The sequence below is a fragment of the Quercus robur genome, chromosome 10 (assembly GCF_932294415.1).
Source record: "Quercus robur chromosome 10, dhQueRobu3.1, whole genome shotgun sequence".
In the NCBI taxonomy this organism is placed as follows: Eukaryota; Viridiplantae; Streptophyta; class Magnoliopsida; order Fagales; family Fagaceae; genus Quercus; species Quercus robur.
The window spans coordinates 31583435-31608693 of record NC_065543.1 but is presented as its reverse complement, the minus strand read 5'-3'; the positions used below and the strand labels follow the sequence as shown (position 1 = coordinate 31608693).

At 34.5% G+C, this 25259-nt stretch overlaps 1 protein-coding gene across 3 annotated transcripts; it reads right to left on the bottom strand.

The window, feature by feature from the left end:
* Positions 1-2867: 2867 nt before the first annotated feature.
* On the bottom strand, positions 2868-22534 carry LOC126703689 (uncharacterized). 3 transcript variants are annotated; one of them, XM_050402740.1, is made up of 19 exons: positions 22325-22534; positions 21869-21952; positions 21676-21759; positions 16667-16714; positions 16411-16509; positions 12384-12495; positions 10746-10791; positions 10251-10322; positions 9588-9650; positions 9281-9435; positions 9127-9191; positions 7197-7347; positions 6598-6703; positions 6377-6512; positions 5014-5078; positions 4738-4902; positions 4365-4437; positions 4203-4274; positions 2868-3248 (listed from the first exon to the last, which is right to left on the bottom strand). In XM_050402740.1, the coding sequence occupies exons 1-18, from the start codon at positions 22326-22328 to the stop codon at positions 4222-4224; spliced, it is 1581 nt and encodes a 526-aa protein (XP_050258697.1). In that variant the 5' UTR covers positions 22329-22534; the 3' UTR covers positions 2868-3248; positions 4203-4221. The 3 variants fall into 3 exon arrangements, with proteins under 3 accessions (XP_050258697.1, XP_050258698.1, XP_050258699.1); XM_050402741.1 differs by having other exon boundaries at positions 21676-21726; positions 22325-22532; XM_050402742.1 differs by lacking the exon at positions 21676-21759 and having other exon boundaries at positions 22325-22533.
* Positions 22535-25259: the final 2725 nt, after the last annotated feature.

Here is a 25259-nt window from a genome sequence, read left to right as displayed (position 1 = left end):
GAATAGAAACCAAAGTAAAAACCATTGGGGAATTTAACCTAACAATCCTTAAGACAAAACAAATCCATTAACTAAATAAAATTTTTTACAACATAGAATTATCCAATTCTAAACTACTACAACATATATAATAAACTTACTATCATTACCTAATGTAACTCCGAATTCACGGACTTCTTCAGTTAGGAAACTTTGTTGAACGCGAACAAGATCCATGACTTCAAGTGCCCACTTGAAGGTTTTGGTTCCAACAACTAAGTTTTCTTGATAAGACAACAGTTTCTACAGCATTGGATCTTGATAAGGCAACAATTTTTGGTACATAAACCCTAGATACATAATAAATTACTCTTTTCAATTTCTATAAGGTCTCTTTATAAATTAGCTTAAGTAGCACAACACCCTAGAAGCTTGGACAATGGGCTAGGCTTGTAACCTACAAATTGTACTGTGTCGTTCAATTGATCGAATTAAGTACTCGATTGATTGAAAACATACAGTCTCAATCAATCAACAAACTATCCAAAGTTGTCGAATTTACAAAAAAATTGACAATAAAATGCAGAACTTGACAATTGTCTTGTTTTCAGAAATAAACCACTAAAAATACTTAAAAGATACATTTTGTTCAAGAGTTTACTAACCTAAAATAAAACTAACAAAAGATAATGTGGCTAATAAAAATTAAAAAAAAAAATTAATTGATATTAAAAAAAAAAAAAATCCCACATAAGCGTTTGAATGATTAAAGAATCTAAATCATGAAAAAAAAAAACAAAAAAAGCACAAGAATTTTCCTTCCTCATATTTTAAGGAAGAGAATAAAAAAATAAAGTTCTGCTTTTCATTTCTCTTACTTAATTTTCTTTCACTTCGTTTTCTTGACAAAACATGCAAAAATAGAGCAAAAATTGCACCAAAATCAAAGCCAGAAACCCTAGTACACCTTCATTGGATGGTTTCCAAGTTAAGCTTTTAACTTTTCTTCTATTTTTCCTCAAAAAAAAAAAAAAAAAAAAAAAAATCTTCTATTTAAAGAAAAGTTTCTAATCAGATTATTAACTTTTTTTCCTCAACCATCTGATCCCATTGCAATAGTTTTACCCCATCTCAAACCATTAATGACAATGTGCCCAATAGCAATACATGAATGACAACAGGCCGGCCACAAAAAACGTCTTTTTTTTTTTTTTTTGGGACTCTAAAGGTCCGAATGTCTTTCCAAATGCCATTATGAGCTCTTTTTTTAGGTTGGGTTGCTGGATAAGGATCCTCGTAGTAGGCTGGACCAACATCCAGCCGAGAGAGGGTGGCCTTGAGAAGCAACAAGTCGGGAAACCAAGAGAACACTTCACGTTTTCTTATCTTCTTCCTTTATCTTCTTCCCGCTCTAGGAGTAGGAGGAGCGCAAAAAAGGGAATTAGCATTATTGATGGGTTCGACAATCCCGGCTTGGAGGAAGCAACATCTTAAGAGAGGAACCTATAAGCACTTTTGGTGGAATAATTATCATTCTTTGTTCCCTTCCAAATGAGAGTATCTTCAGACCTGTGATCGCTTAGAGGAATGCTAAGCATAGACCTAACTTCATGGGACAGAAATTCATTAGTCACCTGGTCCTCTATCCAGCAAGGTTCCTCCTCATCTATGAGAGCATAGACTCAAGTATTGCTAGGAAAGCTTTTAAGGGGGGATATGACACTACTGGAGTGTAAATCTGGAAGCCAATTGTCGCCTCTAATCAGTACTTTTTTTCTATTGCCTATTCTCCATGTGGATCCCAAACTGATAACACTCCGAGCCTTCAAGATGCTTTGCCATGCATAAGAGCCATTAGTTTTGACATTCTTATCCATGATAGAGCAATTGCGGAAGACCTTGGCTTTAAAGACTTTGTAGAAGAGTGAATCTGAAATGTGTAGAAGCTACCATACCTGCTTACCCAGAAGAGCAAGATTGAAGTGTTCAATATCTCTAAAACCCACCAGAATTTTCGGATTAAAGACTTAATATCCTTGCACAGGCCCTTTGAAGTTTGAAACAACTCATGGTAGAGCTAGGCATAGCTTGAATTACACTTTTAAACAGTACTTCCCTTCCGACTTGGGATAGAGGAGTTTTTCTTTCTTTTATGCCAAATTCGCTCTCAAATATAGATGAAACTTTGCTTCTTTGCTCTCCCAACAAACAATGGAAGAATATTTTTCATACTGGGATACAACCAAAACTCCTAACATTCCCTTGATATTATCCTGCGAATAGTAATCTGTGTTGGAGCCGAAAAAATTTGGCTTTTGTATAACACAGATTGTTACAAGCAGCGTTACAAGTAATGAATCCGGACCGAGAATTCTATAAGGAATACTGATGAGGTTAAGACAATTGCTTTCCAAGTACCTTTAATTTTGGATGAGGTTGAGACACTTCTAAGCTAGGCGATTCAAATGATAATCTTCATGCCAAAAAGGAACAGATAAACTCCTACATTTCTCTTATTTATTTATGTAGAACATCAGTCAGCAATTACGAAGGAATGAACTTATTAGCCAACGCTTTTTGATCCAATGAGTGTGCATGAAAATCGGTAAGGTATAAATCAACATGGTGTCACTGCCTTCCTAAGCGTAAGTGCATTTGCTCCACGTAGATAAGCTGTCTTGTTTAACAAGTAGTTAATTTGTTAAAAGAAGGTAAAAAGATTCTTGGAACTGTTATTGTGGAAGATACTTTGGAGAACATTGCTTTCATTGCTCAACAAATCATTCATGGTCCATAATAATTAGGTTCCAAGGCATGACAAGAAGATTTTGTCCATTGAAGAAATGTGCACCAGAAATCAGATTAATGCATAATTGAACATCAAAATCAAAATAGAAACTGATAATCAATTTAGATGGGCCCTTAAGGGTATCAAAACAAGAGTCAGACCAACTTTACCAAACAATAATCAGATAAGACCAATTCAAAACTATTAATCATAACTATATTTAAGTTAAAAGATGGCAATGGGTGAACTAGGTCAGAAGGTACACCCATAAAATGCCCAAAGCAACAATGCCCGGTAAAGCCCCCATCCAAACGCACGGGCATCAGCAACAAAAATTAACTCTTCATAAAACTACTACTCTATATAAGGCAGGCGATATCAGAATCGATAACTATCAATGAGTTGCATGTAATGCTGCAGTAAGTCAGTCCTGTCATGCTGCCATGAAATGTAACATTGAAGTCCAACTGACTCTGCTTGCCTGTCAGAACAATCACATTGATATCAGAAAACTTGCAACGCAAGGGGAAAAACCAACACTCACAAAAACCATTTTGGAAATGCTATGATGCTTTCAGTATATAAACCACGTCCAAAGTGATTTGATGGTACAAGGGATAGTGATTAGGAGTCCCTTAATTTATGTGATACAAGCTCGTGGAAAGAATTTCCCTAACGTTCATAAAATCAGCGCAGAGAGAGAGAATAAACAAAAAAAATTAATTATATCCTACCGAACAAGCTAGACTAAAAAAAAATACAATAATTGCTAATAGTATATGTGGTCGTGAACATGCAGCAGAGAGAAGAATAATAGAAGTAGATTAGCATATTGAATTGGAGAACAAATGCCAAGCAATGGAGAGCATGGAGAGCAAGGGATCAGAAGCAAGTAAACTGATATTAGAGAAATTACAAGTGAAACTATCACAACGAACATGCAGCAAATAAAAGAATAATGTTAACAGATTGATTGTGGTATGTTCAGTGTTGGTAGAAGGGCGTGGCAATAGAGGTAAGTAATGGGAAAAAAAGCAGGCAAAATGAGATTAAATTGATACCAAATAAAATTACAGGGTCGATGCCAGATTCCAAATTTCAACTAGACATTGCACCAATTTAAAAATTCAAATCTATTCAGAAACAACAAAGTTCAAAGTTTTATTTGTAATATTTTGATCCCGACCAGTTAAACCTTCAATTATTAAGCAGTTAGATGCAAGAAAAATCCTTAGGAGGAAGTCAAGATCCTTTAACTTGAGAATGCCTATAAAAAAATGTTCCCTTTTTACTCATTAATAAATGTATTATTCACTCGTTAAAAAAAAAAAACACTAAATTCTCAGTTCACCAAATCTGATGAATGAGGACAGAGAGAAAACCAACAATGCATATGATGGAAGGATGAGGCAAGAAGCACTTAGAAGTTCCTCACCTCTTATGCTAAAAATTGTTCAGGCACTTGACAAATTAAGACCAGTAACTTTTCCCACTGCAACTGTTTTCCCTGGAGAAAAGGGAATAAATGTGAGAACATATACTATAACATCAATGCTCAACAATACTCAACAATACAAGGGGAATATCATTTTCTTACCTTCAGTACGAAGAGTAAACCTTCCAAGTTGGGGAAAATCTGAGAACTTCTCAATGCATATCAAGTTATTCACCTGAGAATCAACAACAGGATCAATTTTAACAAAATGCCAACGAATTTCAATCAAGAATTTTTTAGTGAAAACTATAGATCTGGAAGGGGTATAGAGGGGATGAGAGTCCATAATTCTAATAGATAGCCACAAATCTCTACTTGAAAATTATTTTCAACATTTATGAAATTTACACAAGCTTGTAGAAGAAAGCTGCCAAATTTCTATTTGAGATTTATTTTCAACATTAATGATAGTTTCAAAATTTTCAAACAGAAAATGTTGTATGAAGTTTATTACTAGTAAAGCAACAAAGCCAACCTGAACACGGCATACAACAATGGCACCATTTTTCACAAAGAGAACTTTCCTTTTCATAGGTTTCTTTGTCTTTGGATCAATTTGCTGTAACAACTCTACAATCTCACATTCTTCAACAACAGCATGAATGTGCAAGACAGCCTTATAGCCAGCAGTAAAAATTGCCTAGACAATAGTAACATTCACAGTACTTCAAATATTACATAATGAAAGAAGAAAAATGCAGATTAAAGAAAAGCCAAACCAAGAGATAGAAAAGTGGAGTTTATTGAATACATTGTCCAGCAACTCAAGGATCTGCAACTGGGCTTCAAACTCAGAAACAGAAGCTATTGGTCTTGCTGCATGAAGAAAAGAAAATTTAAAACCTCATACAGCAATAGAACACCCTCTCCTCTCCCCTCCCCTCCCCCACAAAGAAATATTAAAAATTGGGATGGGATGGGGGAAGAAGTTAATCAGAATCTGTTATATGGTAAGGATATATATATATATATATATATATATATATATATATATAATTTGCTTCTGACTTAGAATTAAAAACTACAAACTAGCGCACTAAATTAAAATCTGAAATATAATATGCTAATGCAATTTTTCTTGTAACATCCAAATGGTGTCTTATATAAAATAAAATAAAAAGGGAAAAAAATTATTAGAACAAACACCATGAGATCAACTACGGTAACCATTTCTTTTATAAGTCAAGGACTAGCTTGGCTATGAAAATGACACCACTGTGTCCCAAGGGCATCCCAAAGATTTGGTATAATTGTAACATATATTTCGGGTTCGAGTCTGAGCATTGACCTTTCTAAAAATTGAAGGTAAAGCTAACAACTACAGATGCCAAAACCAGAAAAAGTGGAACCTCGAGAACTAGGTACAATCATTTATTTTTGTGTCCAAATAATTAAGTTAGGGAATGGCACTAGTTTTCTGATATGAGGCATTTGCAAAATAAAACTTGTATTTCCAGATAAAGGATTAGCATGCAAGCCATGCACCATGGGAAGGCTCTAACTGTTAAGTTTCCAACACATCAAAAGGGCTTCTCTGGGTTCTTTTTTTATTTCAAGTCTTAGTCTTGCGTATATGATTTTCAGGGTTCTTTCCTAGTTCCTGAACATGGTTAATGAGTCTTGTTGAATGTAAGTCTTAATATTTCATTAATATTTGTATTGACACTCCTAGTTGTTACCATAATGTATTTTTTATACTTGGATGGTTGTTCCAAGTTGGTCTTTAGTGTTGTACCAATGAGATAGAAGTATTACTGCAAATTACATCAGTCTTTGGCTTCTTCAGAAGATAGATTTCTTGTTTTAACTCTTATCCTTTGGTGGATTCTAACAGGTGGCCAGTTCCTTGCACTGTATCTCTTTAGCAGATTTGTTAGAGTAGGTGAGCACTTCAATCCCTAGTATTATATTCCTTGGGTGTATTTCTATAGTTGGTGAGTATCATTTCTGAGTGCTTTGATGCTTTCTCCTTCAGCAAAACTATGGTATGAGAAAATTACAGCATGATGATGTTTAAAGAATCTATTAAAAAAAACCTTAAAAAAACTTGCTTTTAAAATAACCCTTTTAAAAACTACATAGAAGATTGTGTACAGCCAGTAAATAAAACTTACAAATGCTTGACAAAACAAAGCCAGACAATATGTCCTCCTCTTCAACCCCAGATAGTCTAACTCGTACATTTTCACCTGGCCCTGCACGTTTAACCTTATCTTCATCACAGAATACGGCAAGAACTTTAACATGAGCCTGCAGATGATATATAAACTCCTCAATCAACATTTAGAAAGTGTTGTTCATCTATGGTTTTAAGAAAAAAGGTTCAGAATGACACCTTATTTGGCATGACCACCATGGAATCACCCTCACGCACACTACCAGATTCTACTTTGCCCATGACAACAGTTCCCATGTCCTTGAATTTGTCTATAATAGGCATCCTACACGTATGAAATTTTAATAAATAAGATCAGTCAATAATTCTTCTTAACCATAAATCCAAGATAAAAGCAATCAGGAATCAAATTTGTTAAACAACAAACATTTTCATAAGAACAAGTCACAGAATTGGAATCCAGAAAATCATATTTATATATGAAAATAATTAGGTGAGAAAACAGATTACATTGTAATTAAACAAGTGTAAAACACATTAGAGGTTTAAAATAATAATATTAACTAATTGACTAAATAAAAGCATATCCCAATCCGATACACAATGTACACTTTGATTGTACATTTCATTGGTGACAGAAAAATAAAATAAAAAATGAGTTAAAACATGAACAACAAATCAGACTTGTAAAGCAAAAGGATGGCTTCCACTGAGACTGCAGAAAGGGTGGGGGTGAAAATGGAAGAAGTAATTAAGCTGAGAGTGAGCAGACTACGAGTTTGGTTAAAAAATAGTGAAATCTAAAGACTGAATCGCACCTAAATGGACCTTTGGGATCTCGTTGAGGAATTTCAGTAGCATCCAGGGCTTCAAAAAGGCAGGGACCACCCCACCAAGAACAAACACTTTTGTCCACTCTTGTTTTCATGTTTGTACCAATCAGACCAGATATTGGCAGGAATTGGACATCTGCAAGTAAAAAAAATTAGCACAACTGGTAAGATTCCCATATCCCCATGCAACCAAACCATCACATATTCAAAATCTACAAATAATTTTATTGCTGCAAAGACGAAATTCATATTACATTTATGATAGAATTTTCAACACGATGATCAATTCATAACATCCATTTTTTGTTACGGTGTACCTGTTTTTTTTTTTTTTTTTTTTGATAAGTAATGAGAATTATATTAAACTTGGAAGAAAAGGCCAAAACATCAAATACAAGATGTTCATGATGGTGAACACAAAAAGCAGCAAACAAAGACAGCAGAAAAACTAATCTTAAGGGGCACAACTAAGGGAAGTAAGAAACTCCTGAATAAAAGAACAGTTTGAGGAACCCTAACACCTAGCCCATTCAAAAAGAGTACTTTGGGTGAGGGCTTGTAACTGATCAAGCGACTTTTCTAAAGCCTCAAAAGAGCGCCTATTTCTTTCCATCCAAATAACCCACATCAAGCAGCCAGGAACCGTATTCCATACATCCGAATGGCCTGAGGAGACAAGCTATGTACATAGGCTTGTCTTGCTTAAAAGCATCACACTAATCTTTTACCTTAAAAATTAAGATGGCCTGAGGAGAGGTTTGGTTCAAACTATGCAAATGTCCCAAACCCATTTATAATGAGGGCTACCACATACATTAAAAAAACAATAAACTAATACTCAAAATCATAACAGCCCCAACTTTAAAAACATACTCAATGATTTAACTCATCAAGCAGAGATCAATTAACAGAAGCAATTTGGTTGAATTCAGGTTAGCAGATTCAGGAAACTGCTTAAAAAATATGGTTGAAGTTAATTTAGAGATATATAATTTTAAATCAATAGTTGACCTACATGGCTCAGCTGAGTTGAATTTTAAAATGGAAAGCCCTATATTTGGATGCAAGCATAAAAAAAATTGGCACAAAATTCCTACAATCACTCATACCTAGCCAATCCTAAAGAATTTCCAATATTAATCATCACGTAAGAGCTCATCCAGCATTTTAAACTTCACGCCCACCAGCTTCAGGCACATCTTAGAGTTTAAATTCATTCAAGACATCAGTTAGACTCCCCTGGGATGTGCCACTAACAAGGCCTACCTATTCTCCCAATGAAGCCCAGCTTTTGAACTCTCAAAAAAAAATGTATACTTTCTTGGATTGATTGCCAAGATATCTAAACATATACCTAATCATAATCTTTATAAGGTCCCAAAAATTTCCACTCATCAAAAGTACATAGGCCATTACAGAGCCACCTTTCAAGGAAAAGCCAAAAACCACACCATCTTCCAAAGGCATACAGTATCAAAAAGAATCAAGGTGGAGTCAAGCCACCATATTCTGGGCTCACTCCAGTTCCTCATTCAGACCATTTTTACATTGACAAAACCTAGTAGAGTCTTCCACAATATCTAATTGTGGGTATGAAAGAAAAATGGTAATAAAAGAAAAGGCTACTACAATCTGATGACATCCCATTACCAACCAATGCAAACAATATACCATCAAAAATGGGTTCCAAAAAAACATTAGACCATCACCACTTACAAGAATACCAGAAGACATCTCTAACAAACCAAATCATTGCATTCCAGGAAAATATCTCTATCAATAGATTTTAATACCATTCAAAAATTCATACAAACGTGTCTAGAAGCTAACAAAAAATGTAAGATACTAACAAGATTTGCCACAAAAAAAAAAAAAAAAAAAAAAAAAAAAAAAAAAAAAAGACATCTTCCAATACCTTTCTTCACATTGTATCCTGACAACTTTAGAAATGGTGTCATCTTGGACTCAATTTCATCGTACCTGGGAGACATGCAACATGAAGAAACTACTGAAAAACACTAGCCTAGACAAGCACAAAATACAAATTTAAACAGAAAGAGGAAAAGCACCTTTCTTTTGACCAATTGACTGTAGGATCATCCATTTTGTTTACAACAACAAGCAGCTTTGACACACCCAAGGTTTTAGCAAGCTGAACATGTTCACGAGTCTGTCCACCTCTCTCATATCCAGTTTCAAACTCCCCCTTTCGAGCAGAAATTACCTATATATATATATATATATAGAGAGAGAGAGAGAGAGAGAGAGAGACAGATATCCAAATGCAGGACACATCAAATATTGAAGCAGAGAATAACAAAATGTTGAAAATGCAGATCATTTTATCTCAAGCAGGAAATTTATAACAGCACTCACCAAAACGCCAACATCAGCTTGAGATGCACCACTGATCATATTTGGGACATAACTTTTGTGACCCTGAATAATAACAAATAAATAATTTTTCCCCAAGAAGACAAAATTTGAAAGTTATATTTAAAATAAAAGGGAAAATAAGGATTTCGAAAACAGGAATTGCAACAAAAATATATTTAGACCAGAAAAATTCTTTGTCAATCTACTAGACCACCATAAGAAAAATATCTTAACCAGATAGTCAAATGCAATCTTTTATGATTATTCATATAATTCCATATATAAATAGCAAAAAATACAGTAAGTGCCCAAAGAGTGGACAAGGTAGATGGGACACCCCTGATCCAACCCCAACCCATTTGTTGTCAACTTGTCATCCCCAACAGGGGTTAAATCCCCCAAACCTGTGAACCTATAATTTGTACCAGGAAAACAAAAAATAAATTATCTGCCTTGGGCCTCATGAGCTCCAATCTGCCCATGAGGCCCCTAAACTAGAGACAAGTGTTACTTCTCAATTAGAATATGAGACACCATATCTAACACTTATTCTCGCATCCCACAATATTTAGTTATTCTAGCGGACACGTGATTTAAACAACATGGAAGGCAACAAACAGAGTCTGTTTGGAAACAGTACTGTGGACACTAAAGTTCACTCACCGGTGCATCTAAAATTGTAAATCTTGTCATCTCTGTTTCAAAATGTGCTCTTCCAACTTCAACAGTCTTACCCTGCAATCAGCATTACAAATTTATTAAATAAAAAAGTAAAAGCAAGTTGGGGGTTAAAAGCTCAAGACCCATCAAGTGCATAACTTACCAATTAAAAAAAATCTAGGGTACATACATGTGGGTCCAAATAGCAAGTTCTAAACATCTCTGAATGGAACAGTTTCTCCTCAGTCTAAAAAATACATTCTTCCTTTTTATTGGTAAGTTACATAAGCACCCAATGGGTTTTGAACCCACGATATAACCCTCCATCACATTCTTATGGAGCAAAAACTACCATTTGAGCTAGAACTCCTCTTTCTAATAATATTCTCATTACTTATTAAGAAATAATATCTATGATTAGAAAAGTTTAATGAATGGAAAAGAGTATATAGCCTGTCGAGTTAAGCCAATTTTATCATCATATTATTTGAATCATACCTTGACTCTCTCCTCTTCATTAGTGTCCATAATATAAGCCATATACCTAAGACAATAACAACAGTTGTAGTCAGCTAAGTAGAAAGAATTAACAGAGAATTAAAGCCCATGTGCCATGCCCTGGATATAAATTTTGATGCAATTTCAACTGAAAGGATCATTTAACAACAGGCTTTGTAGATATTCATCCATCAAGAAGAGCAAGCAGAAAGGATGTCAAGGGGAAAAGGGGCAAGGAATAATATGACTAAAGAACATATAAGCCACACAATTCAGCATACAAAGATGCCAAAAAACATATGCACATAGAACTAAATTACTATTAATTGCTACTGAAATTCATCATTCATATTCAAGAATAAGTAACCATCAAAATGAGAAAAAAATTTCTGAAAACGGAATAATTAGGAATGTGGAAGTTATTGGGTAATTTTTTCAACAAAGATTACTAGCTAAAACTTTTATTTTATAAATTAAAATAGGCAAAATAAAAAATTATTGCTGTTTACACAAACAAAGCAAAAGGACATTGTATCCTTTTAAACCCCCAAGTTTCTAGATTCCCACTGTCTTGTACCAATAAGCCACTTTTTTCTTTATCAATCACAAAAAGGATGTAGAATACATTTTTATTGGTAAAGTTCGCACCTGCACCCAGTGGGTTTTTTTTTTTTTTTTTTTTTGATAGGTAATAGAAGTTTTATTGAATAGAAAAGTACAATTATGTACAATGTGTTCACACCTGCACCAAGTGGTTTTCAAACCCATGATCTTACCCTCCACCCTTACCAATTGGGGAGGAGATGTCATTTGAGCTTAAGGCTCATTGGCTTGAAAGTTACAAATGCACCTAGTAGGTCTTGAACCCAAAATATTCCCCTGCACCTTGCTCAATAAAGGAAAGAGATGCCATTTGACCTAGAGCTCATTGGCACAACAACTTATGTGTTAACTTATAAAGATGATCCTTTTGTTGGACATCAAGATCCTATCCCCACCCTTTATTAGGGACTTAAATAACTACAATAAGAGCTGAATCCCAATGATAATCGGATCATAATCCTTTCCCGTTATGCTCTGAGGCCATATACTCCTTTAAAAGGTGTGCCTTCTGCTTACTGATCATCACAAGTAATTCTAAATTAAACTCTCTATCCTTATAGCACCTTTAGCATAATTGCATAAATCAAATCATTTTTTGCAAAAGCTTTCCTTAAGGGCCCAATGTTCTACAATATTTCCAGTAAAAACAATATCCAAAATAGATATCAGTACAAGATTACACTATCTCATTTTAGGGTAAAAAACAGCAAAATAGTGTTGACATCTTATAAGATAATCTCATCTAGGGTTCTCATTTTTCCCCTAAAGCTATGCTCCTTATTAATAAAGAAAGTATGAGACTGGAACTTAGACCAGAAGTTCAGTAGATGGTTGTCAGTGTATAGTAAACTGCTTAAAATAGACGTCCATCTCTCAATTTTGACAGATGTGTAAGACCAATCAATTTGGGACACTAAACCTCCAATATACATAAAAATTATAGGAAAATAATAACAGACTCTTCTTCCTTGAATCTTCTGACATACATCATCAAACCTTGATTAACACTAGCTAAGAAGTGAAGCATGATCTCACCAGCTTTCTCTACTTTTGTCCTTTGCTTCTTTTTCGTATTTTTGAATTGTCCGATCATCTACCTGACCACTGAGGAAAAGTATCTGGCCTCCAGTAGTGGACTTACCAGCATCTGCAATTAAGACAAAACATAATTATAAATCTATGAAGCATAAGCATTTTGTTGAGTGGTCTCATGCTTGGGGTTTCCACCAAGGGATTGCATTCCATTGTTTCTAGAGTCTCTGTCTTTTTGTACATAATTTGCTATATTTTTTGTATTCTTTGGCTACTTCCTGCACTCTCTGCAGGAATTAGTCTTTTCTAATAAAATTATTCTTGCTTATAAAAAAAATCTATAAAGCATAAAATAAGAACAGATGAACCACATCCATATGCTCTATCAACTTGTTTGGGAGAGGTGAAAGTAATGGAATGAAATGGATCTTTATGGGATTTTTATCTTTAATGACTTTGAGGGAATAAACATTCCAGTCTAGTCCTTCCTAAGCATTCTAAAAAGTGGGAGGAAGACTCATTCTTTTAATGTCATGGGGGTGAAATATTGATTTTATCTGTAAAAATTATAATAATAATAATAAAATTTGAAGAGTTTGCTAATACAATATATACATACATATATATATATATATATTTCTTTCCTTTACATTATTATGCAAGAGCATCTAGGAAAAAAAACTAAGGCCCAATAGTTTAATAATTAATAAGACTAGTCTTTTATTTCTCAATGTTATGTAACTAACTTGTGCCTTCTTTATTTTCTTTTTTGATAAGTAATAATGCTTCATTAAATTTAAATAGAAGAGTACAATGAAACCAAGAGTACACAGGCAGTGTACTAAGCAAACCGCAAAAAGTCAAAACTAAGATGCATGGAAAGTATGACTATCAAGTAATTCAAGAAAAGAAGCAAAGGTCATGTAACTAGCATGTGACTTCTAATGAAGCTGGATGGTTAAGAATTAATTGCTATACATAAAATGAAACTTTAGGATTCAAGGGTTATTAAAGAATATTATAAACAGTCTCTTTTGAGCCACTGTACAATCTTTTCTTATCTAATCAATGAAATTCCATATTTGAATACTTCCTGAGCACTTTAAGCCAAGAAATTGATATTTGATTGTTCCAACTTCAAAACTATTTTCTTCTCCTAGCTGTAATCTTATTTATTTGCTGAAGATTTCTTCTTAAACCCTTCTACTAGATCTAAGTTCTCCTCGCCACATCAAATTCCTTCCTTTATAAACTTCCAAGCACACACAATTTCCCTTCATTCCTTTAAAATTTTCCCATTCCATTTGTTTATACTATTTTTTATAAACTCCCTAGCATAGTGACTTATCAAAAAAAAAAAAAAACCCCAACATAGTGTAGAACAAGAGTAATGCTAGGATCACAACTTTTGACATAACTTTTCCACAACTTGTCCACGTGGCGAGCTGTGAGTGGAGTTATGGACCCACCACTTTTACTCAAAAGTTGTGGTCCTAGCATTTTTGTTAGAACAAAATTAACAAATGCAAAAAGAAAAGGTTTATCTATAGAAAAGATGCCACAAAACCAATAATTCCCCTAGTTCCACTTTCAGTCACCGATTGTCCAAAACACCAAATGAATTATGGGAACACAATGAGAGTCACAACTATAGCATCTTTTATTTATATACATATATATATATATATATAACAGCCACAGCATCTAATTACTGTATCAAACAAATTTTAAGTTGTAATGAAGTTATACTTTTATACACACAAGGGGAAGCATGCAGTGATCCCCACCATATGATCTAACACCATCAACTGCCAACACACTATATGCTATCTATATATATTATTCACATCAAAATTATATTTGTGAATAGCTACACACACCTGCTAAAACAAAGATAAATTCAAAGAATACATGAATACGAAAGAAATGAACTCCTGATATCCCCACCACATGATCTCACACCATCAACTGCCAACGCACTATATGCTCTCTATGTATATTATTCACATCAACATTATATTTGTGAATAGCTACACACACCTGCTAAAACAATAAACTCAGAGAATACATGAATACGTAAGAATTGAACTCCTGATTCAGTGATCCCCACCGTATGATCTCACACCATCAACTACCAACGCACTATATGCTATCTATATATATTATTCACATCAACATTATATTTGTGAATAGCTACACATACCTGCTAAAACAAAGATAAATTCAAAGAATACATGAATACGAAAGAAATGAACTCCTGATATCCCCACCGTATGATCTCACACCATCAACTGCCAACGCACTATATGCTCTCCATCTATATTATTCACATCAACATTATATTTGTGAATAGCTACACACCCCTGCTAAAACAAAGATAAACTCAGAGAATACATGAATAATATAGATAGAGAGCAGATAGTGCGTTGGCAGTTGATGGTGTGAGATCATATGGTGGGGATATCAGGAGTTCATTTCTTTCGTATTCATGTATTCTCTGAATTTATCTTTGTTTTAGCAGGTATGTGTAGCTATTCACAGATATAATGTTGATGTGAATAATATATATAGATAGCATATAGTGCGTTGGCAGTTGATGGTGTGAGATCATACGGTGGGGATCACTAAATCAGGAGTTCAGTTCTTACGAAAGAAATGAACTCCTGATATCCCCACCGTATGATCTCACACCATCAACTGCCAATGCACTATATGCTCTCTATATATATTATTCACATCAACATTATATATGTGAATAGCTACACACCCCTGCTAAAACAAAGATAAACTCAGAGAATACATGAATACGAAAGAACTGAACTCCTGAATAACCATCAACTGCCAACGCACTATATGCTCTAAGAGAGTGAATAATATATATAGAGAGTGAACCACTTCTCTAAGAGAATCACATTCCACTAAATTATTCTTCCTATTTACTCCAACTCAAGCTCTGCTCAATCAAATTTTCACCACCCTACCAAGCCAAGGAGGCTCTAAATTGACAATCAATCCTGCACTAAGTTTCTCCCATTTGATTTCCAGAAAACAAAATTGTAACTTCATAAGAAACCTATAGATCCCCCTCGACATTCCTTACGTGTCCCCTGCATGCCTGAATTCTTCCATACCAGCAAAATTTTGCTTTAGGTTTCTTTAATGTTTGGTCATATTATGAGTGCTTGAGAGTTGCTCATAAAAGGCATTTCCCAAGGAAATGGATTGGTACGCCAGTGTTGCACGCATGGCAAATCCATGGATCATCTTTCGCTTCACTGTTTAGTTGCCTACGATTTGTGGTCATTAGTCTTGTCAGATTTTTGGGTACATTGGGTGATGCTGTCAAAGGTGATAGATTCTCTTGCTAGAAAGGGATGCATGGAAGGTTTCATAACAGTTCCATCTGATCTACAACTCGTAATTGTATTATGTGGTTAATTTGGATGGAGTGAAACACACTTTTGTTCGAATGGAGAGATTTGTAATTGAACATAAGTCTATTTTGAGCATTCTCTATTTTAATGGTGCACGATGATTGAGGGATCTCTTATAATTTAGTTGATTTCATGAACAATTTGAACCTTCGATTGTAATTTTTAGGAATCTCTCATTATAGAGCTTCCCTTTTATTAATAAAATTTCTTATTACTCAACAAAAAAAATCTCATACGTTCATGGCATTTTATTAATAAAATCTCAAACTACTCAAGGAAATACAGCCAAAACATAGTTTCATATCCTACAAGTGAACAGAAAAATTTTCTTCCCTTGGCATTAGATTGGCCAGGGTTTGAGAGCCACCCTAGCACAAACAACACCCACCTCCCCACCCCAAAAAATAAAAAATAAAAAAAGTAACCATCATCATTACTTATCCAGATAACTACAATGTGTATCTCTACTGCAGACAACACACATGTCAACTATGGCAACATCAATTAGCCAGTCAAAGATAAACATCCAAAAAAGAGAATAGATCATATCACCAACATTTTATCTTTAAGAAAAGCCATAAAGCGGATCAACGTACCCACGTGGCCAATGAAGACAACATTCAAGTGTCTCTTCTTCGGTAATTCCTTCTCAAAAGTTGCTTCCTCGTCTAGGGCAGAGTTTTCCTTCTCTTTCACTATAATTCCAAGCGAAGAAGTCAGCACAATAAAATGATAACTGGATTGGATTGAACAACAGCAAAAGCCCATGGCTAAAAAAAATTTAATTAAAATATGCAAATAATTATAACCAATGAAAACAAACATTAGAATCAAAAAATACTTTCACAGAACCTTTCTTTTCAACCTCTACTGCCTGGTTATGGACTTCTTCCTTTGAATCTGAAACCACCCAAGGCAAAAAAGCTCTTCAGATGATGTTTTATATATTAAACTCATATCACAGATATCAAGACAAGACAACACTAATGCAAAAATGAAGGCAGCTTGCATCAATGAACAAGTGATCAACATATAACAGCAAGCAACTACAGAGTGAATATTTCACTTCTTTCCATAGGAAAGCAAACCAGGGACTGGTTTTTCCCCAAACAAGATCAAATATATTAGTCAATAACAATCACAATTAACAACTATACCAAATGACCCGTAAAAGTAAACATTGCGAGTTATAAAAATGTAATGTCCACAACATCATTAATTTTTATTAAAAAATATTAATAAAAGAAAAGGCAACTTCCTGTACACGAGATGCATACTGGAGAGGCAAATAATCAATACAAAGTACAATAGTCAAGAAACTTGTCAAGAAACTCTAAGGGTCCGTTTGGATTGAGGGGGGAAGGAGGGGGAGCGGAAGGAAGTAGAGTAGAGTTAGCTAAAAATAGGCTAATTTTGGGTCAAATCTACACTACTCCCCTCAATCCAAATGGACCATAAGAGGGAGGAACTCAAGTGGCCTGGAATTATAGCCATCCAATCAAACAAAGATAGTAATACAAGCATCTTAGGCTTTGCCATGGATCATCCAGAGACCTTCAAATGCACAGCCTTCCAACTGTTGCCACTCCTAAACTTGCCAAACCACCCCATCCAACATGCCATGCCAACAAATCCACAACTCGGCAAGGCACAACTTAGTGTACCCCAAACACACACAAAACCAATGACCATAACTCCCTAGATAATATGTTCCACATTGTCTCCTTTCTTCTTGCACAGAAAACACCAATCAACCACAATAATTCCTCACCTTAAAAGATTTTCTAGACTAAGAACTTTCCCCCCCATGGCAGTCCCCACAAAGAAGGAAACTTTTAAAGGGCCTTTAACCTTCCAAATAGATTTCCATTAAATTCAGTTAGCATTGCCAACTCCCAATCGTGGACAGCCATTACAAAATGTAACATGCCCATGCATGGACCCCATATTCCAACATAGATAATCAACCACAGCTGCCGACTTAATAAGAGCAGTACTGTAAAGAGTTGGAAAAAAATCCTCCAAAGCCCCGTCACCGCCCCACCAATCCCAAAATGTGATCTTGGTACCACTACCAACCTCAAAACTAATAAATCTGGAAAACTGCCCCCAGCCCATTCTAATAAACTTCCAAAGACTAAAACCATATCTTCCCTACACTTTCTTCAAACACCATCAGCCCCAAACACACCCATATTTACTCGCCACTAAATTCCTCCACATAGCCTTCTCCTCTGTGGCAAAAAACCACAGCCACTTCCCCGCAAACGCTCTATTAAACAATACAACATCTGTTACACCCAAACCACCCTACTGGATAATAGCACAAACCGTTTTCCCATTTACAAGATGAAATTTAAAGTCATTACCCTTACAACCCCAAAAGAAATTCCTCTGAAATTTCTCAATTCGCCGAGCAATGCTAACAGCAGGGGCTGGAAATAATAGAGAAAATAAGTAGGCAAACAGGAAAGAGTACTTTTAATTAGAGTGAGACAACCCCCCTTACACAAATATATCTTCTTTCACCTCGCCAATCTCTTATCCATCTTCTCAAGAATAGGATTCCAAATTTCTGTGGACTTAAATTTAGCTCCTAACAATAATCCCAAGTACTTCGTAGGCATATGAGAAACCTTACATCCCAAAATAAAAGCCAACTCTTCCATATCCTAAACTACCCCTACAGGAACAAGCTATGATTTAATCAAATTTATTTTTAAACTTGAAACAGCTTCAAAACAAAGTAAAACACACTTAAGATGAATAGCTCATCTGGATCAATACCACAAAATATCAATGTATCATCTGCAGAAAGATGGAAGATACTGCCCCTTGACAGCTTTATCTAGAAGTTTACTAAGAGCCTCCATCACAATCACAAATAAAAGAGGCAACAAAGGATCACCTTGTATTTCTACTGGCCAGTTTTCTATTTTGATTAATGGGGCTCCAACTGATTTTTTTGGGAGCACGAGGGGTCTGAGACAAGGGGACCCGCTATCTCCAATGTTGTTTTTGGTCATGATGGAGGTCTTAAGTAGGATGTTGAAAAAGTTGAAGGTGCTGGCTTGATCAGGGGTTTTAAGGCTGATGGAAGACGGAGTGAAAGGGAATGTGTCTCGCATCTTCTGTTTGCGGATGATACTATTATGTTCTGTGATGCGGAAATGAAGCAGATCCTTCATGTGCGGATGCTTCTCCTTTATTTTCAGGCTGTGACAGGTTTGAAGATTAATGTCTTGAAGAGTGAGATGGTTCCAATAGGGGAGGTTAATAATGTTCATACCTTGGCAGAGATTCTGGGCTGTTGGATTGGGTCTTTGCCTATGACCTATCTTGGTATGCCGTTGGGGGCTTCCCATAAGTCCCCTTCTATTTGGAATCCTATCTTGGAGAAAATTAATCGGAAGTTGGCCGGGTGGAAGAAGTTGTATTTGACAATTTGTCAAAAGGTGGAAGACTGACGCTTCTTAAGAGTACGCTTTCTAGCCTTCCTACTTACTATTTATCTCTTTTTACTATCCCTTTGCATGTGGCTAATAAGATTGAGAAGATTCAGAGGGACTTCCTTTGGGGGGATTCAAAGGTTCATTTGGTGGGGTGGGATAAGGTGTGTGCTCCTAAGGCTAATGGTGGTTTGGGGATAAGGAAGTTAACTACTTTTAATAGAGCCTTACTAGGAAAATGGTTATGGCGGTTTGGGGTTGAGGAGACTCGTCTTTGGAGGAGGGTTGTAGCTTTGAAGTTTGGGGAAGAGTGGGGGGGATGGTCTTCCAAGCTAGGTAGGGGTGTTCATGGATGTGGTTTATGGAGAAGTATCCGAAAAGGTTGGGAGGTTTTTAACAAATATATCCGGTTTGAGGTAGGGGTGGGGAATAGAGTGAAGTTTTGGGCAGATCAGTGGTGTGGGGACTTACCACTCCATCTATCCTTCCCAGTAGTGTATGGGATTGCCACTAATAGAGAGGCATTTGTGGCCTCGTCTCTCGAACGGTTGGGGACCGAGGCTCGGAGAAGCTGGAAGGTTCTTTTTCTTAGGGATCCAAATGATTGGGAGATGGGAGATGCGGATGAATTCCTTCATACCTTGGGTTCTAATTTACCTCAATCTGAGCAAGGAGACCGTATGATATGGAAATTGTCGAAGAAAGGGGATTTTAACATCCGCTCGTTCTACGATTGGCTTCGAAGTCCCTTGCCTATTATCTTTCCTTGGAAAGGTATTTGGAAGATTAAGGCTCCTATGCACGTCTGTTTCTTTGTTTGGACTGCAACTTGGGAGAAGATTCTTACAGGGGACATTCTGCGATGTAGAGGCTTTGATTTTGTTGACTGGTGCATTATGTGTCGTTGTAATGGGGAGATGGTGAATTATTTGCTTCTCCATTGTGAAAAAGCTTATCAGTTGTGGAGCTTAGTTTTTAGATCTTTTGGGATTTCTTGGGTCTTGCCAAGATCGGTTGCAAATACGCTTTTCGGTTGGTGGAATTGGTTTGGAAAGCACTCTTCTAGCATTTGGAATTTAACTCCGCTGTGCCTAATGTGGTGTATTTGGAGGGAGCGAAATTGGCGAACTTTTGAGGACAGGGACAAATCCGATGACCAATTGCTTGCTTATTTTTGTGGTTCTCTCTTTGATTGGTCTAGGGCATAGGGACTCACCTCTAGTGATTCTCTCCCTTTGTTCCTTAGTTCTCTCCTTTGTAATTAGCTCTTTGTTGTTTTCCGTTTGTTTTCTTGTTTCTTTTTCTTTCTTTCTGTTTGTTTCTTTCTCTGTACTCTTTGTTCTGCCTTATGTTTTCATGAGGTAGTTTCTTGAATATACATCTTTCTTAATTATCAAAAAAAAAAAAAAAAAAAATCTGAACAGTTGATAACAAGACGTGATCCAAGCTCTCCACTTCTCACTAAAACCAAACTGCTCCAGCAAGTACAATAGAAAATTCCAATTCACGTGGTCATAAGATTTTTCCAAATCAACCTTGCACAACACCCACGTTATTCCAGCCTTCAATCTACTATACACTCATTAGCAATCAAAACTGAATCAAGAATTTAACTACCTCTGATAAATGTTTTTTTGGATTGGGAGAGAAGCTTCCCTAACGAATCTTTCAACCTATTAATGAGGACTTTTGCTAGGATCTTGTACGCACTCCCAATGAGACCAATGGGCCTCAAATCTTTGATCTCCAAAGCTCTGAAATTCTTTGAGATAAGAGCAACAAAGGTCACATTCATGCTTCTCTCAAATAAACCATACTAATGAAAAGCCCTAATAGCGTTCATAACCCCCTCCCTAAGTGTGATAGCTTTGGAAAGTGATTGCCTAGGATTTACCATTTGTTTTTCTTCCCCAATTCACTGTTTTCACACCAAAAATCCATCAATGATCAAACTCCTTCAAAATTCAAAAAAACTTAGTAGCCAAACATCCCTAATTCCCTAAACATCAAAACTCATCCAAAAAAACCTTCAAAAACTTATTAAGAAACCTAATCTAGAACTGAATTTTTTAAGATCCTGCGTCAAATTGGTAACAAAGCCCACTAAAGCTTATATACTATATCAACATGTCAACAAAATGAAATAATCCGACTCTGATTAGATACCAAAACACTCCATTACAAACTAAGGTCTAAAAAGCTCAAGTAGGATACAACACTGCAATTATATTCCCATGCCAATTCAACTACTCTAAGAATTTTCATTATTGAATTGGAATATTAATGAGATTCCCAGAAATTCAATATATTTGTTTTCAACAGTTTACCAATTAGAATAACAAGTGAACTTAACTAGAAACCACATGCAATTAAATAGAACCATACAACATGAGCTTTGATGAGACTACCAACCTTCCTCCATCTTATCCACTTTCTCAAGTTCTTCATGTTGTGCAATTTCATCTTCAGCATTAACAACCCCAATGTTATCTTCCGCTAAGTTCCAATATAAACATAAACAATATATATATATATATATATATATATATTCAAACAAAGAACAATACTCAACCATCCATATTATATATTGGAAAAACAAGTTTACCTATCATCTCAGTAGTATCGGCTGAGTCGAGCTGTAAAGATCGGATCTCCTCCTCAATATCTACCATTTTTTTCTCATCAATATCTACAAATTTAAACAAGTAAATTCCATTAATTTCTCATTATTCACATCCTGCGAGAGCAATAATCTCCACTAATCCAAGCTCAATTTATAACTAACAACAATTCCATAAAAAAAAATAAAAATAAAAATTAGATTTTCTCATCAAATCCCCAAAGATAAATAAAAAAATAAAAACTGGGAAATAAAAATTCGCAAAGTTTATTGATAAATTCAGATAAAAGTTAAGATAATTCAGATCAGAGCTCACAAAAACACAAAGATCTGTAAAAGATTGTTTCGAAAAATGCATGTGGGAATAAAAGCTAAAAAAAACACAAATTTAGATACACAATAATCAGAGAGAGTCAGAGAGAGAGAGATTTGGAAACGTACCCATAGTGAAGTGGGCGCTAAGATTTGTGTTAGGGTTTTTGAGAGAGAGAGAGAGAGAGAGAGAGAGAGAGAAAGCGAGCTACGATAATGTAAAAGGAGGCGTGTGGGTTTAGAATGGAGTTCGAGAAATCAGTGCGAATGGCGTGCCAAAAGGCTGTCGCGTTTGGTATATATGCGATGCTGTTTCAGTAAGCACACAACTTTTATCTTTCACCTCGCATGTATGTTAAGGCTAAGGCGGTTAGGGATCCGCTCCAAATATCGACCCGATTAATCTTTTTCCGCAAAACATTTATTCCATCTAAAACTAACATTCCCATGCATTATCTCAACAGCAACAAAAAAATAAGTTTCACTTCAAAAAAAGAAAGTAGTATGATAAAATTCTTACACTCCAATTAAAATTTTATTATAAAAAAAAAATTTCAAGAAATCTAAAATAAAATTTTTATATTTATTTTGACCAGGACTCTTTTTTCATGTCATATGACACTATTTCATTGGTAGGTCAACAAGTCAACATTGTTATGAATTTTTGGGTAAATCTCCTTTAAAAGCTCAAAAGAGCCTATATTTTATTCAACTAAAGGACCGTTTGGGTAGTGCGGTTGCGTCCGTGTTTTGAGTGTTTATTTTTTAAGTCCAACATATTATGCATTGTTCATTAGTCATGAACAATGATTTTAGGCCAATAAACAATGCTGAATAGTAATAAACAGTAAAAAAAAATATTTTTTTATTGTTTTCAGTTTTCAGCAAAATAAGCTGTATTCAAATGCACACTAAATGAATTAGGCCTGTGGCCCAACTTCTTGAGGCAAACTTTTGATCCACATTTTCTCTACATCACATAATGGGTTTAAGGCCCAGATCTTCTACTTCATCAATTGGGCTCATGTCCCATGACATCATCACAACTCATGGCAAATTATCTCATCAAAGCCCATGGTGAGTTATCTTATTCTCAACTCATGATCCAAGCACATGAGTCTCACTAGAGAAATTTTGGGAGCCATAGTTTAGAGGGTCAAGAAGTATATTCAGTAAAGTTCCATGTTTTAAAGTTGATAAAAGAAACATGTTATTTGGCATGACTTCTCCAACTCCCTGAATCCTAATGAGCAAGTGTGCAATAGGTAACATCTAGTAAGCATCTCATATCATATAGTGCTTAAAATGATAAAACTCTCCATTGCTCGCTACCTAAAACTTAATATGTATCATATAATAAAAATTTAGAAATCTAATTATATTATTCACATAAACTATATTACCATTTTCATCTAAATCTAGCCCAAACACATGGCTAAATCTAGATAGATAATGTACTCATATGAATGTACTCATATAACTCACTAATTATTCAAACTAGTTACTAACTAGTGTGATGCACTGTATAGTTAATAATTGTTAAATATTTTTAGTATTCAATATATATAATAGGAAACAAAGATATACATATTTTGAAAAATAACCATATTGTGTCTTTTTTATATAATGAAACAAAGGCACGCTACTAATGTTTCTACCATTTTTAAAATTTTATGAAACAGAAGTAGGATGCATTTGTTTCATCTTATAAAAAAGACACAATATGGTTATTTATTCAAAATATTTATATCTTTGTTTCATATTATAAATATTGAATAGATAAGATATTTTACAATCATTAACTATTTGGTACATTGTACAGGTTAGCGACTAATATATATATAAAATAGATACCTCATGTTTAAGAGCATGGGGTTTTGCTATGTTTCGCATTCCTTGAGATTTTCTTTATATATTGAGGTTTTACCTCAACAAAGTTTGCACTTATATCAAAATATTAGTTTTTTGAATTAGCCAATAGAGTAATTGCATATATTAATTAGTTTATTAAAGGAATTTATATGATTATTTTTTATAAATTTTGTGTAAGAAAAATATTTTATTTGTAATAATAATAAAAATAAATTTAAAATATGACATTCTTCCTCATATTTAGTTGCTTTGACAACAATTGACATACAAACCATCTAAAATTAAATTAAATTAAATATTTTTGAATTCTCTAAAATTAATATTAACCATTTAAATTTCTTAAATCCTTTTCATTGACATGTAATAAATATATGGAACCAACATTGTAGTCTTTATTTTATGTAATTAAAAAGATTACTCATAGGATCAATATACTTATTTTGTTATATCAATTATTTTTAGTGATACATTAATTATTAGTGTAATTAGCTTGTAACCCCATGCATATGCATGCATACACTTAAAGATATACAATAAGATGCATAATATAATTCCTATATATATAATTTAAATACTATTGATAGTCATTTTTATATTTTGTTAACTTTTTTAAAAAAATTTGTAAGGATATTATTAGGTATAAAATGTAAATTGTCCATTTTTTTTTTAATTATTGTGAAGCACTTTTTTTTTATGATTCATTTATTCTAGACTCTTTGGTTTTTGTACTTAATAACTCATTTGGATGAGTATTTATGATGTGATCCCACATTTAATTCTAAAATTAAGAAATAAAACTCTTTAAGAATAAATAATTTAGGACACATGGCAAAAAATTGGAACTCTAATTTGGAATTCTAATTTGATTTTCTCTTAACTTCACCTATTATTATATATATATATATATATATGAACTTTTGATGTCATCTGTTTTAAGGTTTATATGAGCAACAATTGATTTTAAATATGGTATTCTTGCTCAAATTTAGCTGCTTTTACAACAATTGAAACAAAATCCAAAATAAGAGAAAATAAATGTAATAACACACAATCAAGAATGTAAAAAAATAATTGAAAGATGTTTGCATGTTTTTTATCAAAACAATATTTGCGTTATTGGCTATGCATGAAACATGTGTATATGTATCAGTCACTATATCATGCGATTTCAAGTTTGCAAACACATATGGCA